This window comes from Lolium rigidum, chromosome 3 (assembly GCF_022539505.1).
Source record: "Lolium rigidum isolate FL_2022 chromosome 3, APGP_CSIRO_Lrig_0.1, whole genome shotgun sequence".
Lineage (NCBI taxonomy): Eukaryota > Viridiplantae > Streptophyta > Magnoliopsida > Poales > Poaceae > Lolium > Lolium rigidum.
Genome location: NC_061510.1, coordinates 24,945,068 through 24,960,458, shown reverse-complemented (window position 1 = coordinate 24,960,458; position 15,391 = coordinate 24,945,068). Strand labels below are relative to the sequence as shown.

Sequence of the window (15,391 nt, the reverse complement as noted above, 5' to 3'; positions counted from 1 at the left end):
GTACGGGTTTGTCAAAGTTTAAGGTCAAGACACCGTGTTTTCACTTAATTTTCCCTGCAACCTCTCTCCCAACTAGACTCATTTCTTTTCTGCATTTTCCTCTTGGCTCCCACAGCTATATAAACCCAACTAGACTCTACTCTCCGAATCATCACTCCCGCCACAGTCTCCTCTACTGCTGTCTTCCGCCACTCCTAGTCCTACAGATCAGCTAGCTAGCTCCCCCGCTTACTCGCACCACCACCATCACTCCAAGCCGATTTCTCAAGTCATGGACCAGCTCCAGAAGCGCCCGGCCAACTACGTGCCGCTCAGCCCCATCACCTTCCTGCCCCGCGCCAATGCCGTCTACGGCGACCGCACCTCCGTCGTCTACAACCGCGTGGAGTTCACCTGGCGCCAGACGCACGAACGCTGCCGCCGCCTCGCCTCCTCCCTCGTCCGCACCCTCGGCATCCGCCGGAACGACGTCGTCTCCGTCCTCGCCCCCAACGTCCCCGCCATGTACGAGATGCACTTCGCCGTCCCCATGGCCGGCGCCGTCCTCAACACCGTCAACACCCGCCTCGACGCCAAGGCCGTCGCCGCCATCCTGCGCCACGCCGAGGCCAAGCTCTTCTTCGTCGACTGGGAGTACGTGCGCCTCGCCAGCGACGCGCTGCAGATCATCGCGGATTCCGGCGCGCCCGTCCCGCTCGTCGCCGTCATCGACGACCTCGACCGCCCCACGGGGGCCCGGCTCGGGGAGCTCGAGTACGAGGCGCTCGTCGCGCACGGCGACCCCAACGTGGAGTTACCGCAGCTCGAGGATGAGTGGGACGCGGTAACCCTGAACTACACCTCCGGCACCACGTCGGCCCCCAAGGGCGTCGTCTACAGCCACCGCGGCGCCTACCTCAGCACCACCAGCCTGCTCATGGCCTGGGAGATGGGCGCCGAGCCCGTCTACCTCTGGACGCTCCCCATGTTCCACTGCAACGGCTGGACATTCACCTGGGGCGTCGCCGCGCGAGGCGGCGTCAACGTCTGCATCCGCGAGAACCGCCCCTCCGAGGTCTACCGCGCCATCGCCCGCCACAACGTCACCCACATGTGCTGCGCGCCCGTCGTCTTCAACATCCTGCTAGAGGGCGGCGGCGACACCGCGCGGCTCGGCGCGCCGGTGCACGTCCTCACCGGCGGAGCCCCGCCGCCGGCCGCGCTGCTGGAGCGCGTCGAGCGCATCGGGTTCCACATCACCCACGCCTACGGCCTCACGGAGGCCACGGGGCCCGCGCTCGCCTGCGAGTGGCGCGCGCAGTGGGACAAGCTACCGCTCTCGGATCGCGCGCGCCTCAAGGCCCGCCAGGGCGTCAGCGTGCTCTCCCTCGCCGACGCCGACGTCGTCACCGACGACGCCAAGATGGCCAGGGTGCCGCACGACGGGAAGTCCCTCGGCGAGATCGTGCTCCGCGGCAGCAGCGTCATGAAGGGCTACCTCAACAACTCGGAGGCCAACGAGGCGGCGTTCCGGGGCGGCTGGTTCATGACGGGCGACGTGGGCGTGGTGCACCCGGACGGGTACATCGAGATCAAGGACAGGTCCAAGGACGTCATCATCTCCGGCGGCGAGAACATCTGCAGCAAGGAGGTGGAGGAGGTCCTCTTCCGCCACCCGGACGTCGCCGACGCGGCGGTCGTCGCCATGCCGCACCCGCACTGGGGCGAGACGCCCTGCGCCTTCGTCGTCGCCAGGAACAAGGCGGCCGGGGTTTGCGAGGACGACGTCATGGCCTTCTGCCGCAAACACATGGCGCACTTCATGGTGCCCAAGAAGGTGGTGGTCTACGACGTGCTCCCGAGGAACGCGCTCGGCAAGGTCGAGAAGGTCAAGCTGCGGGACGAGGCACGGAAGCTGGCGCCGCCGGCGCAGAAGACGAAGGCCACCAAGGCCACCAAGACAACGGTCGGCGGTGGCCGCCGGGGCGAGCAGCCGGTAGCGCATGTCATGGCCATGTCAAGGCTATAGGGCTCGTGATCAGGTAATCAAATGGTCCACGCGTTGGCAAAAAGTAGGAAATTGGCATCATGCATATGGGCGCCAACTTTGCAGAAATAAGCAAGAAGTGCGTTTAAAATACCTTTTTTTTCTCTTTTTAGAACGAACGAGGTCAGTATTAGTGACGCCAAATTGTTCTTTACCCTTCTTTCTCTTCTGTTTTCTATAATTTGGAACTTCTAGACGAACTTATACATGTGCAAATTGGTTCCAAATTTGTAATCTGGAACTCATTTGTGTATAGTGTAAATATGTTGTGTGCAAGGAAATTATTTCTGTCGAACTCTTCTATCATGAACTGATATGTGTTGTTCCCCTCTTGAATCAAGAAGCTCGCAATCTTCAGCTGTACGCACACTCACTCACTTAGATCATCATTAAACTTAGATCATCATTAAGCCATTGATTTCGGCTTGTGAACATGATCGTGTTAGGATTGATCTCCACCGCACCAGAGCCCAACGGCTCTGGCACGACCCCTTGACCTCGTCCGCGCCCTGATCGGGGGCGCCCAACCGTTCGCTGGTTGGTGGGCCCCTGTCGCCTGCACTATATAGAGTGGTGGGGGCCGGTGGCACTCGGTACGAGGTTGCCACTGAGCTGCCACTCGCCCCGCCGGACGACCCACTGATTAGGGTTAGTGCAGTGCCGACGGGAAGCTCCGCCGCCACACCACTACCTCACCGATCCGCCGCCGTCACCATGTCGACGTCGACGGGTTCGTCGTTCTCCAAGTGACAAGGTAAATGCTCACAGACCCGCAGTATTCTTTTCTACCCGGCTAAGATCTACACCTAGATGATCCTAGTAAAGTAAACATTGGTATCAGAGCCGTTGGTAGGTGTAGATCTTGTGTTTTTCGGGTAGAAAAGTATGAACAGTATACATCTTGTGAAGATCCCTGCAACCAAACCCTAACCCTATCAGTAAGAAGGGAAAGGGCAAAGCAAAGAAAGCATCACCGGCACCTCGCCGGCAAAGAGAGGGGGAAAAGCTGCGCCGCCGGCAAAGTAAATCAGCACCACCTCTGCGCCGCTTGACGGCGATGCGCCCACCCTCGGGTGCACGCACACGCCGGCAAGAGGGGCAGGGGGCGCCGATGCTGCTCCTCCTCACCGCGCCGCTAGTTCTCTCCACGGTGGCTGTCGAGGAACTCGGGTGGGGAGGAGGAAAAGAAAGAAAGGGAGGAGGGCGTAGCCGCGCCGAGGAGAGCTCGCCGTCGCCGGCGTGGTGCCGGCCACGGGCTCCTCCATCCGCCGCCAGAGGGCGAGCGGGAGAGACAGTAAGGGGAGGTGGGGCTGCCGAGCCAGCGCAAGGAGCCGCCCGGCGGCGCCGTCGCCGCCGTCGGCGAGCTGCCAGGGGCGAGCGCTGCTCCCCTCCGCGCCGCCAGAGAGAGGGCCAGAGAAATGAAAAGGGAAAAATGGGCTAGGGTTAGGGTTTGTCCGGTTCGTTTTTTCCCTTATACCGGCCGAAAGAGAAGGGCCGCCGTCGGATCGAATCCAACGGCCAGATGTGCTTGCCGCGTGGGCACCGTGGCCGGGCCGCGTCGGCGCCGTGTGCGGGCCGCGTGGGCTCCGCTCGCCAGGCCGCGGGCTGGCCGAAGGAAGGCCGCGTGGGCGTCCCGTTAGTGAGCGCCGCTCAGGCCGCGTGCGGGCCGCGTGGGCGACGCGTGCTGGGCCGCGTAGCAGGCCGCAGCATGTGCGCCGCGCTGCTGCGCGCCGCGCGTGGGCGCAGCCCTGGCCGAGCAGGCCACAGGCCGTGGGCCAAAAGTCTGACTGCACAGTTTTACAGTTTGTCTGTTTTTTTTTTTTAACAGAGGCTATTTTAGGCATTTTTTGGACTGTTTTTGGTCAAATTTATGTCTAGATTTTTCTAAGCAAATTGAACCAACGAGATATTTGTTTTAGGAAATAAAGTAACAGTAAAGCCTCTGAAAAGTTTAAAGTTCAAAGTTTGAATTCAAAAGTTTCCGCTGCAAATAGTTAAAGATGCATTTTAAATTTGAAAAAATGCAAAAGTGTTGATGAAAATTTAAAAGTTGATTAAAGTGACTGTTGAAACAATTATGATCCTGTCATTTTATGACCAACGTTATTAATGGCATGATCATGTTTTGTTGCAATAATATGTGCAAAAGTGACAGTTAAAATTTTAAAGAGATGATTAAAGTGATTATTGTGACAATTTTGTTTCTGTTATTTTTTGACCAACGTTATTAATGACATGATCATGATTTGTTGCAAAGAAGTGCATTTATCTCTATTTCTGCCCAACGGTGATATAGATTTAATTGCACAAACAGTTGTATGTTCTAATTTTGACCAACGTTGGATTATTGCATGCAATTGTTGTTTATCTCATTTCATTGTGGTTTAAAGAAGGGTACTACTTGATGAGTTGCATCAAGGATGTTCCAACCCTCAAAGGTGACAACTACACTGAATGGAGAAAGAAGGTCGATTTGTCTTCGAGGTGGACTTGGGTTCCCACGAGCAGTCGGACCAAAAGATCCGATCGAAATGACAAGGATGATGATGCTGCATGGCAGAATAAAAGGTGGCTAAGTGCCATTTATAAAGAATACAATTGAGAACGCTATTGTGGGCTCAATTGCAGAGTGTGCTTCCATAGGGGAGTATCTTGAAAGAATAAAGAGCCAGTTCACTGGTTCTTCAAAGATATGTGCGACCCAGCTGCTGAAGCAACTGGTGACAGAAAAGTACACATGGACAGGAAGGACATGACGAGTGTGCCATATGGTGTAATAATGCTTATGTGGGGTTGTTTTACTCCATGATGAGCTTTATTTGTTGTCCTTTTCGTGAAAAAGTATTGTCTGTGTGTAAAGTGAATGAGCAAATATCCGTGAGAAAAAGAAAAGGAAAAGAACTGATGAATTATCGAAATTATGGCACTGTCGCTTAGGCCATATTTCGAGGGGGAGAATAGAAAGACTCGTTAAAAATGATATTCTTCCTCCATTAGAATTCTCAGACATAGAACAGTGCATCGATTGCATTAAAGGAAATTTGTAAAGAAAATTAAAAAGGGTGCAAATCGATGCACAGCAACACTAGAAATAATTCACACCGAGATATGTGGATCATTTCCGGTGAAAAGTGTGGATGGCTATGATTCGTTCATAACATTCACGGATGATTACTCCCGATATGGTTATATTTATCCAATAAAAGAAAGAACAGAAGCGTTGGATAAATTCAAAATATTCAAAGCTGAAGTTGAAAATCAGCATGATAAAAGAATAAAGATAGTCGAGTTCGATCGTGGAGGGGAGTACTACGGTCGACATACTCCATATGGCCAAGTCCCTGGACCTTTTGCAAGATTTCTACGGGAGATCTGGAATAGTCGCCCGGTACTCGATGCGGGCGAACCTCGGCGAGAATGGGGTAGGCTGAAAGGCGCAGCCGTACCCTTATGGGTATGGTGCGCGGTATGATGAGCTATTTCACCCTACCATTGGGATTGTGGATTGAGGCGTTAAAAATCGCTATTCACATTCTAAGCGAGTACCAAGCAAATCGGTGCCCAAAACGCCGTATGAGCTATGGACGAGGAGAGTGCCTTCTCTAAACCACCTGAAAGTGTGGGGGAGCCTGTTCGAGGCCAAAGTATTTAATCCAAATATCGCAAAGTTAGATACCAAAACGATCGATTTGCCATTTTATTGGCTATCCTGGAAAGTCAAAAGGTTATCGTTTCTACTATCCAGAGAAATATACAAAGTTTGTGGAAACGAGACATGTTGTCTTCTTAGAAGACGAAATGATGAGGGGGAGCATGGTAGCTCCAAAAATTGATCTTGAGGAGAAAAGGGTGCATGCACCTAATCCGATGACTCAGGAGCCATTTTTTGCGCTACCATGTGCACCTGTACCTATGATCCCTGCGATTGTGGTGCAAGCGCACGTTGTGACTCCACCCATGACAACGATGAGTGAAAGTTCGGAACCTGTCCGTCAGGAGCCGAATGAACCATTTGTTGAGCATGAAAGGGAGCAGCAACAGCCACCTCCTGAAAAGTACAAAGCACGACTTGTGGCAAAAAGATTTACAAAAAGAGAAGGGATAGATTACAATGAGACATTTTCTCCGGTCTCATGGAAGGATTCTCCAGAATCATAATGGCACTAGTTGCACATTTTGATTTAGAGTTGCATCAAATGGATGTAAAGACGGCATTTCTAAACGGGGATTTAGAAGAAAATGTCTACATGAAACAACCCAAGGGTTTTATCATGGAAGGCAAGGAAGAAATGGGATGCCGCCTAAAGAAGAAATGGGATGCCGCCTAAAGAAATCCATTTGTGGATTAAAGCAAGCCTCCAGACAGTGGTATCTAAAGTTTAATGAAACAGTTAAGAGATTTGGATTTAAAAGAAAATATTGAGGACAATTGCGTTTATGCAAAGTTTAAAAGTGGGAAATATATTTTCCTAATCTTGTATGTGGATGATATTCTGCTTGCCAGCAGTGATGTTAGTCTACCGCAAGAGACAAAGAAGTTCTTGTCCTCAAATTTTGATATGAAAGATCTTGGTGAAGCGTCATATGTTTTGGGCATAGAAATTCACCGAGATAGAAACAATGGAGTATTAGGACTATCGCAAAAGGCTTATTTAGAGAAGATTCTAAGTAAGTATAATATGCATAAGTGCAGTGCCACACCTGCCCCTATAGTCAAGGGCGACAGTTTTGGGAAACATCAAAGTCCCCAAAATCAATACGAGCTCGATCAAATGAAAGCGGTTCCATATGCTTCGGCTATTGGAAGCCTACGGTATGCACAAGTGTGCACTCGCCACTGACTTAGCATTTATCACCGGAGTACTCGGTAGATATCAAGAAAATCCGAGGTTTTGAACAACTGGAAAATGGTAAAGAAGGCATTGCGTTATGTGAAAGGCACAAAGAGTTACATGCTAACATACGGAAGATGCGATTCCCTAGAAATAAGAGGGTATTCAGATGCAGATTTTGCGGGGGATAAAGATGATAGAAAATCCACATCTGGATATGTATTCACCCTCGCAGGGGGAGCTATTTCGTGGAGAAGCTCAAACAGACCATAGTTGCATCATCCACAATGTATGCAAAATTTATAGCATGTTATGAAGCCACGGGGCAGGCATTATGGTTAAAGAAATTTATACCCGACTTGAAAGTGGTAGATTGTATTGACAAACCACTAAAGATGTACTGCGACAATGAGCTCGCGGTATTTTATGTTCACAACAACAAGTCGAGTACAGCTACGAAACCGATTGAGGTTAAGTATTATGTTGTGAAACACAAGGTCCGAGGATCAAACTATAAGTCTCGAGCATATAAGGACAAAAGATATGCTTGCGGATCCGCTAACGAAAGGCTTACCACCCAGCGTGTTCAAGGAACACGTAGCCGGCATGGGTTTAAGGGAAAGTCTTACCTATCCTGGATCATAAGAGGCCCAAAAGTAAAAGAATTTGTTTCAAAACAGAGAAGTGTATTGTGGCTGTCTGATTCTATCGGCAATAGAGCTGTGACGATGAAACATGCCCTATGGACTGATCCAAAATGAAACGAATAAAATGAAAGTATAAAGTTAAAAGAAAAGTTGAGATCAAGGGGGAGAATGTTAGGATTGATCTCCACCGCACTGAAGCCCAACGGCTCGCGGCACGACCCTTGACCTCGTCCGCGCCACGATCGGGGCGCCCAACCGATCGCTGGTTGGTGGGCCCCTGTCGCCGCACTATATAGAGTGGTGGGGGCCGGTGGCACTCGGTACGAGGTTGCCACTGAGCTGCCACTCGCCCCGCCGGACGACCCACCGATTAGGGTTAGTGCGGTGCTCGACGGGAAGCTCCGCCGCCACACCACTACCTCACCGATCCGCCGCCGTCACCATGTCGACGTCGACGGGTTCGTCGTTCTCCAAGTGACAAGGTAAATGCTCACAGACCCGCAGTATTCTTTTCTACCCGGCTAAGATCTACACCTAGATGATCCTAGTAAAGTAAACAGATCGACGATAGCCCATAGGTCTTATTAAAAGGGAATCAACTACTCCTACTGAACACCATTATCTTAATTGGCCGTGTTGATGGTGATTTCCTTGTCACGTTGACAACAACCTTCTTTTTTCTCTTACTGTATTACACTTACGCTGAGATGCAGAGGAGACAAGAATATTCGTTGAGTAAGGACAGAGGTGTGTGCTGGAGCAACTGAGATATATTATATCATCGCCATGATAGTGGTTCTCGTGTTTCTCATGTCAAAGCTTGTTGCCCCGTTGTACGAGCTTAATTTATTTGCTTGCGAAACCAACTTTTTATTGGGTAAGTCTTGTGAAATTTCAAAAAAATATCAAAAAAAGGACAACGTCTGTATACCTTTTACCGTCTCGTGACATTATAACAAAATATAGGGAGAATCTAGGAGGCACTCAGGTGTTTTCCAATTCGTCAAAACTAGATTTTTCTTTCAATCGCAAGATGATACATGTATTTTGATCGTTTACTATTTAATAAAGAATCAAACTTATACATGTAATTCACATTGTATATACAATTAACTTCTTGTAATTATATTGTGACTAAGTTGATGGTTTACTAATGTACATGCAAATGCTAATGCAAATAAATACTACTCCAAGTCTAAATGTGTTGTAATTTGCTCTAAAATAAGGATTGCCACAAAAAAGCAAGTGGCGTAGTAAATCTACCATCAGGGATGGCCGGCCGGTCCTAGGATTTTTTGTGCCCATGGTGAGATTAAAACTCAGGGCCATTAATATATAGACATCACAACTGTGAATATGCCTGAGTAAAATAGGCTTTCAATAAGACTTAAGACTAGCCACAGTAGTAGTATCATAAGTAGTATCATACATGCCATGTTGGCAAAAATCTGATGTGGTACACCTATTAATGAGGTGAGAGATGAGAGTAGTATCATAATATGATACCGTATCATAGCACGTAAAACTAAAAAACTTAAGGGCAAACACATCATGTACACCAATTTGCATTGAGATTTTACAAAACATTAAATATGATGATAGTATGATACTATCTTATGATACTATGCATTGTGGAGGTAGTATCATAAACTAGTATCATGTGCATAATACTAGTGTATGATACTTCCCATTGTGACTAGTCTAAATGCATCCAATAGAGTAGCATAAATTTGGTTGGTTGTCTCGCAGCCCGCTGTCCTTGGCTAATCCATTGCAGATGTCGTGCAGCCTATGGTTATTGCCGCTCCTGGCCAATCTGTCGTCGCCGAGTCTGGCGTATCCATGGAGATGGAATAGGCCAACCATGTCTCCACGCAAGCTCTTTCCATCATAGGAGCATCGGAACTGGCGGTGGCGCCGTCGCTCCCTTCCCATCCCGAGGATGCAATAGTGGCTTTAATACCTACAAGGTATTGTTTGCCATTTTTCTTAATGTGAATGAGGTTTGGGATATATGCTTGTGTGTCTACATAATTTCATTTGAAATTCGTAGTTCCGTGAAGAAGTGTAGAAAAAATGAGCTCGAGTGGACAGAGGATGAGGAGAATGCATTGCATTTCAGATGGAATGCTCAAGTTCTTCTTGAAGAGGTGTTATACTTTTAGAGTGGAAATCAATTGTTTGATGGATTTTGGCAACAAAATCATGAGCGTTTTAACAATTCCAACCCAAGTAGAGAAGCTAGATCACCAGCATCACCCTTAATTAGGTGGCACGTTCTTGTTATGCATACCAGTGTCGGCTAGGTTTGGTCAAGTGGAGAAGCTAGAGCACCATGATCTATGCAATCTATTATGCAGATGGACAAAAATTAGATCGCCCATATAAGGTGAGATTAATCTTTTTGAAGACAGCGTGATGTGGAAGTGGTGGAAATATGTAGTATTGGCGTTATGATACTAACCGGTTTGATATCATGTAAAAGTTGTAAAACCGTACTTTATGGTGTTGTATTAAGATTCTCAAGGAGTTCACATAAAGATACAGGAGGAAGAGACTTATAGTACAGGATAATCGAGAGTCAATCTAACTCGTCGTGTATACTCATGCTAACAGACCACTCACCTGTCACCATGGACGGATCCACCATGGGTCATGCGTATGCATATGAACACCCAATTTTTTCTCAAAACATTGCTTATACATAATGTATATTGTTCATGTATCCTAATGGTATTTTTAAGTACGACTAGTTCACATTTTCTCTTCCAAATTGGGACCGAATTTTGAATTAGCAAATACTCCCCATCCACAAGTAAGTGTACTTTTAGCTTTTGTTCTAAGTGAATCCTACTAAAATTTGATAGACTTTATAGGAAAAAATAATACTCTATCATCTATGACACTAAATTAGTATAGTGAGATCCATTTTAATGTGTAGTTCCATAATATATCACTTTGATGTCATATGTTATTAATTTTTTTCTATAAAGTTAGTTAAAAAAATTTAAAAGTCTTACTTACGACCAAAGCTAGATATTACACTTATTAGACTTCATGCGACGACATGTGACCCAACAAGCAGGCCATGTCAACTAGCCGAGACAACCTGCCCATACTGAGCGATGGCAAAAGCGGTGACCAACCTATGCTTGCAAAGAAAAAAGAGTAATGACATGTGACCTATCTTCTCAAAACGAGTAGCGACCAATGACCAACATCACCAAACTGAGAACCAACCCAACGCTAGGCGGTGCCCCATGGCTCCAATGTCGCTCGCGCTGGGCTAAGCAGAGAAGGGAAATAAGAAAGCCGATGGGCTGATAGCGGTAGGGCCGGCCGGAGGGAAGCCGTGTGTCTTTGAAGCTATGATAGATCATATTGCCGTATTGTAATTTTCTTTTGGTTTTTACATGTTTTTCAACCTTTTGAGATATTGTTGCTACAATGGCCGATTTGTACTTTTAATGTGGTGAAGGGAATGGGCCATTTTTTAATTTTTCACCTTTATTTTTTTTATGGTTGAAATTTGAACACCTAAAGTTAAATTTTTGGATCGGCCCCTGCCTGTCATCCAACCAAGAGCTCACGGATCGCGTGACAACCGACAACTGACAAGCTAGCCCGGACGGTGTTCATATATGAACGCACACGTAAATCCAAAGGTCCATGGTGTTCATACACCACTTGGTGTTGTGCGTGGCACGACAATATTAGGGTGCACGCGTTCGGAATTGTCAGCATTATTACATATATCAAAGTTGAACCCTTCTGCCGTGAGGACAGTGATTTGGGCACTGTTCCCTCCACGTTTTCCTCTAATCAAGCTTAGCCACGTACGTGTTTTCCTCTGTAGACGCGTGATGGGTTCCTCTAAATACGTTATGTTAGTTTCCTTTTCTGATTTTTTTCCCTTGGAACAATTCGTGGTAACCGGAAGGCAGCCGGTCGATCCCTTCTTTGTGGGCCGGTTGCCTTCTTTTTCTTTCCTTTTATTCACCTCTGATTCCCGGTAGAACCGGTCTTGGTGGATCGTGGGTATTTTTGGGCCACCATGTGTATTTTCTCCACCCCGCAGTGAGCGGCGGTCAAAGCGGTGCGGAAGATTACCGAACAATCCAGCTCTCCCCGGTCCCTATCTCTCTCCCAGTCGCAAATCCTCATCCCGGCGTCTCTCTTTCTCCCCAATCCCCACCTCTGCTGTCCACATGCTCCACCTAGAACCGCTCCCCCTCCTCTTCCTCCCTGGATGTCGTGAACGTGCAGAGGCGTCTGTAGCGCGCTCCCAGCCCGAGCTCCTCTGGCTGGTGGCATGGCGTCACTTGCCGGCTGCAACTCCCGACGATCTCTCCGGATGGTCCGTCGCACGACGGCCAACGGCGTTTTCCGCCGGCGAAACGGTTGTTTGTCCTTTTTAATTTATGCAGACGTCTTAGGTTTTGGTTGTGGTTTTAAAGTGGATGGTTTTCCTAATGCAGGTCTTCCTTTGAGTGCCCGCTGTGCTGCTGACCGCCGGCGAGCGCGCTCCTGGAAATATAGAGATCAGTACTACCGCCGGCCAGCTGCACCACCTGTTCGTGTGCTTCAACAATCTGAAGGTTTGGAGAATGTGCTGCTCAAAAGTGAAGAGTCATCACGATTTAGCCCATACATACTCGCCGCTGAAGCCTCTTGCTACACAATCATTTGTGCCCCCTTTTCCTGAACGGCCCCACTAATAGTTTGCTCGCTGTAGACGCTTGCTGATTGCTTGCTGATTACATATCCGTTCCTGCCCATTGTCCGTCCTTTCCTTCATATTTGATTTTATAGAACTTTTGCCTACTTCCATCAATGCTCACATGGCTACCTGTCACCATGCGTTTTTTCTATTTATGCTACTGTTTCATAGAGAAATTTTGTTTGTTGATGCACTACGGATTACTGAAGATTTATTACTACAAACAATTGAAAAGAACAAGTGTGTCAAAGTACTAGCATATCTCAAATTTCTGAAGCATATGGTTGTGGAGGCTTTCCTGCTTCAACTGAGGATGGGCCAGGACCACCAGACAGGCACCTCGACAATGCACATGATTGGCGGTGCCCTCCCGTGGATGTTCCCAAGCAGACAAAAAGTGTGAATCTCAATTGTGTAGGATTCAGTTTGAGCCGTCCCTCTTAGTACTAGATTGTGAAATTTGAATTACTCATGGAGGGACAAGAGTTTATGTGATCTCTGAACTTAAAATAGTATAAGCAAATTTCAATTTCTACCGTTTTGTTAGCCTACTATTTTCTACTGAGTAGTAAAGATTACCTTCCATAACTTTTGTTATTTGTTTGGCATGTTTTGAAAAGTTTAAACAACTTTAGGGAATACTGAGCTGGATAAAAGGAAGGAAAATAGTGGGAACGTTACCATCAATTTAGTTTTTCAATGCACAAGTCTCTCTAAGAGAACAATACCTGCTAAATTTAATTTTCTCGCTGTGTTTGCTCTTTTTTAGGCCATCCATGATTACACAATTGTACCTTTATGAAGTTGATTATTTCTCCTTTCGTTTGTGCCTTTTGGTTTTCCTGATTTTATTTTGTTGTTTGTGCCTTACAGCTGAACTAGAGTTGATTTTGGTCTAGGAGGTAGAGCATGAAGACCATGGTGCAGAACTTGCACAACCACGTTAAGGTAAAGTCTCATGCCAATTGAATTTTCTTTTGTTTGTAGCATGGTCTGATTTTACCACAATAACCACCTAAATATGATATTCCAGTTTCCTTTTTTATCGCACAAAGTGTAATTAGGTTCCGGTAATATAGGGAGAAATATCATTTTCTTATGTGCTCCTTCAATTAGTTTGCTTACAGGATGGCGTTTTTATAGGTGCAGCTGACCATGCTGTTGGTCATTTTATTGACAGCTGAGCCACTTCAGTAAAACAAGAAGCTGACCTTGCTAATGGCTATTTTCTTTACATGTTGGCTTCATTTAAATGTGGAATTCATGAGTACATGTTGTCTGATTGTGCTTATGTGTTATTTATATTTCTCTATACTTTAGGCTTCTCAGGATTCAAATTTTGTAGCCATATTATTTCAGTGCAACTTATTCATCGTGTCGGCTGTATGGGAAGTTTGGCGCAGCGCACACCGTGCCCGTGTTGTTAATCGTGCAGCATGTATTGCTAACTTCTGATTCTTAGGAGCCTGTCTTTTTTTAGCGTGCGGTCGCTGCTTGTGTCTAGAGGCGTGCACGTGACCTGTTGTGGCTAATCGGTGCAGCAGGGGAATGCACAGCGCAATTGGTGTATCCTTCTGGTATATGCACAGCTAACACCTTGATTTCAAGTGGCTTTGATGATCGCAACACATTGAAATAGCTGTTGCGAGCTTTTACTGGCGTTTCGATTATGAGCGGCATGCATTTCTGTAGGGGAAGTGAGTGCTGCCTCCAGCCCTCGACCATCTTCATTACTTGCACGAGGAAGCACGATTCCTTCTGGTATATGGACATCTAACACCTTGATTTCAAGTGGCTTTGACGATCGCAACACCTTGAAATAGCTGTTGCGAGCTTTTACTGGCGTTTTGATTATGCGCGGCATGCATTTCTGTAGGGGAAGTGAGTGCTGCCTCCAGCCCTCGACCATCTTCATTACTTGCACGAGGAAGGACGATTTGAGAGCGGCGTGGAGGGGCAGACGATGGCGAGCGCGACCAAATTGATGCGCAGTTCAGAGCTCTATGCCCCCTTTCTCCATAACTTTCCATGCAAATTATTCATCGTGCTGACTATATGGAATTTCGAAATTAGGTATATGAAAGGGGGAGCTATCAGCTGTAAGTTTGTAGAGTGGGTATATGCAAGTTATCCTCCGAGTTAGGATCGATAAATATGTATATATCAATTTTTCTATCACCGTTGTTTGTTCCAGCATTCAACCATCTATATTTTGCACTAGGTGAAATGTTTGGAAAATATATTATCTACATGGCTGGCATGCCAGACATTGGAAGCAAGCAATGATACCATCTGTAGGTGCTCGCGAAGCAACCCTAAGGTAATTCATCTTTTGTACTAATTTTGGATATGTGTTCTGCATATATGATTAGGCATGGTCAATGCTTGCAGGAAAATTGAACATTTTAGGGCTTTTGATTGAATGGTTGACTCTTAGCTAACATGATGTAGTACTGATTTGCTAAAACCCATTACTTGCCCTCTGAAAATTGTTTTACCATGGCAGCTTGCTAACAACAGCTTTGAATTCCTTTTCGTCCTTGATGCTTACATTTGCTTCCATCCGAGAAGGCAAGAAACCTCTACCTTTCCCTCCCATTGTTAATTTACTTCTCTTTACCTATTCTGGTAGGAACTTACTAGGTTGAGACCACTTGGCAATGAAGTGATCAGCTATAGTGCCTTGAAACCTCTTCAATTTTTCATTGGGTTGACAATTTCTTTCTTTCAGTTTTTCACAACAGATATTGATAATGAGGCACCGTGCAATATTCTTTGTTAGCTGGAAAAGGACTAAGATGCTAGGTAGCTTTAGCTCCAAATTGCAGCACATATCACTCCATGGTAGCTACAGAAGAAAGAACGGCATACCAGATATTGGAAGACTTAGCTATCATTCAGTCGAGTACTCCCGTCGATTATCTCCTTCCACTTCCCTTGCTACTACCAAGTCCCCAATAATTTATTAGATGGAGCCCTCTTTCCCAAGAATGGAAAACCAACTACAAAAACAAGAAATATACTATATCAAGAAGTGCTTGCTAATCTTTAGACGACACATATATAATTTTGGTTGGCTAACTTCACAATGTATATTTTCTTACCCATAGATTATACATTTACATGCCTAATTCCTGTCCTCAATTTCCCCCTTTTTACGCTCCCG

The 15,391-nt window shown here is 46.7% G+C and overlaps 1 protein-coding gene and 1 long non-coding RNA gene across 2 annotated transcripts; both read left to right on the top strand.

Annotated features, from left to right (window-relative positions):
• The first annotated feature begins 224 nt into the window (after window positions 1–224).
• LOC124695175 (trans-cinnamate:CoA ligase, peroxisomal-like) lies at window positions 225–2,008 on the top strand. Its single transcript, XM_047228056.1, has one exon. The coding sequence runs from the start codon at window positions 272–274 to the stop codon at window positions 2,006–2,008; it is 1,737 nt and encodes a 578-aa protein (XP_047084012.1). The 5' UTR covers window positions 225–271.
• An 11,047-nt stretch (window positions 2,009–13,055) lies between these two features.
• Window positions 13,056–15,105, top strand: LOC124701306. The gene is made up of 6 exons (XR_007001988.1): window positions 13,056–13,173; window positions 13,706–13,802; window positions 13,918–13,986; window positions 14,102–14,216; window positions 14,299–14,545; window positions 14,732–15,105. It is a non-coding gene; the product is annotated as an uncharacterized LOC124701306 (long non-coding RNA).
• Window positions 15,106–15,391: the final 286 nt, after the last annotated feature.

Coding starts and splice junctions, on each gene's coding strand:
- LOC124695175 (XM_047228056.1), top strand. CDS start 272: ATGGACCAGCTCCAGAAGCGCCCGGCCAACTACGTGCCGCTCAGCCCC.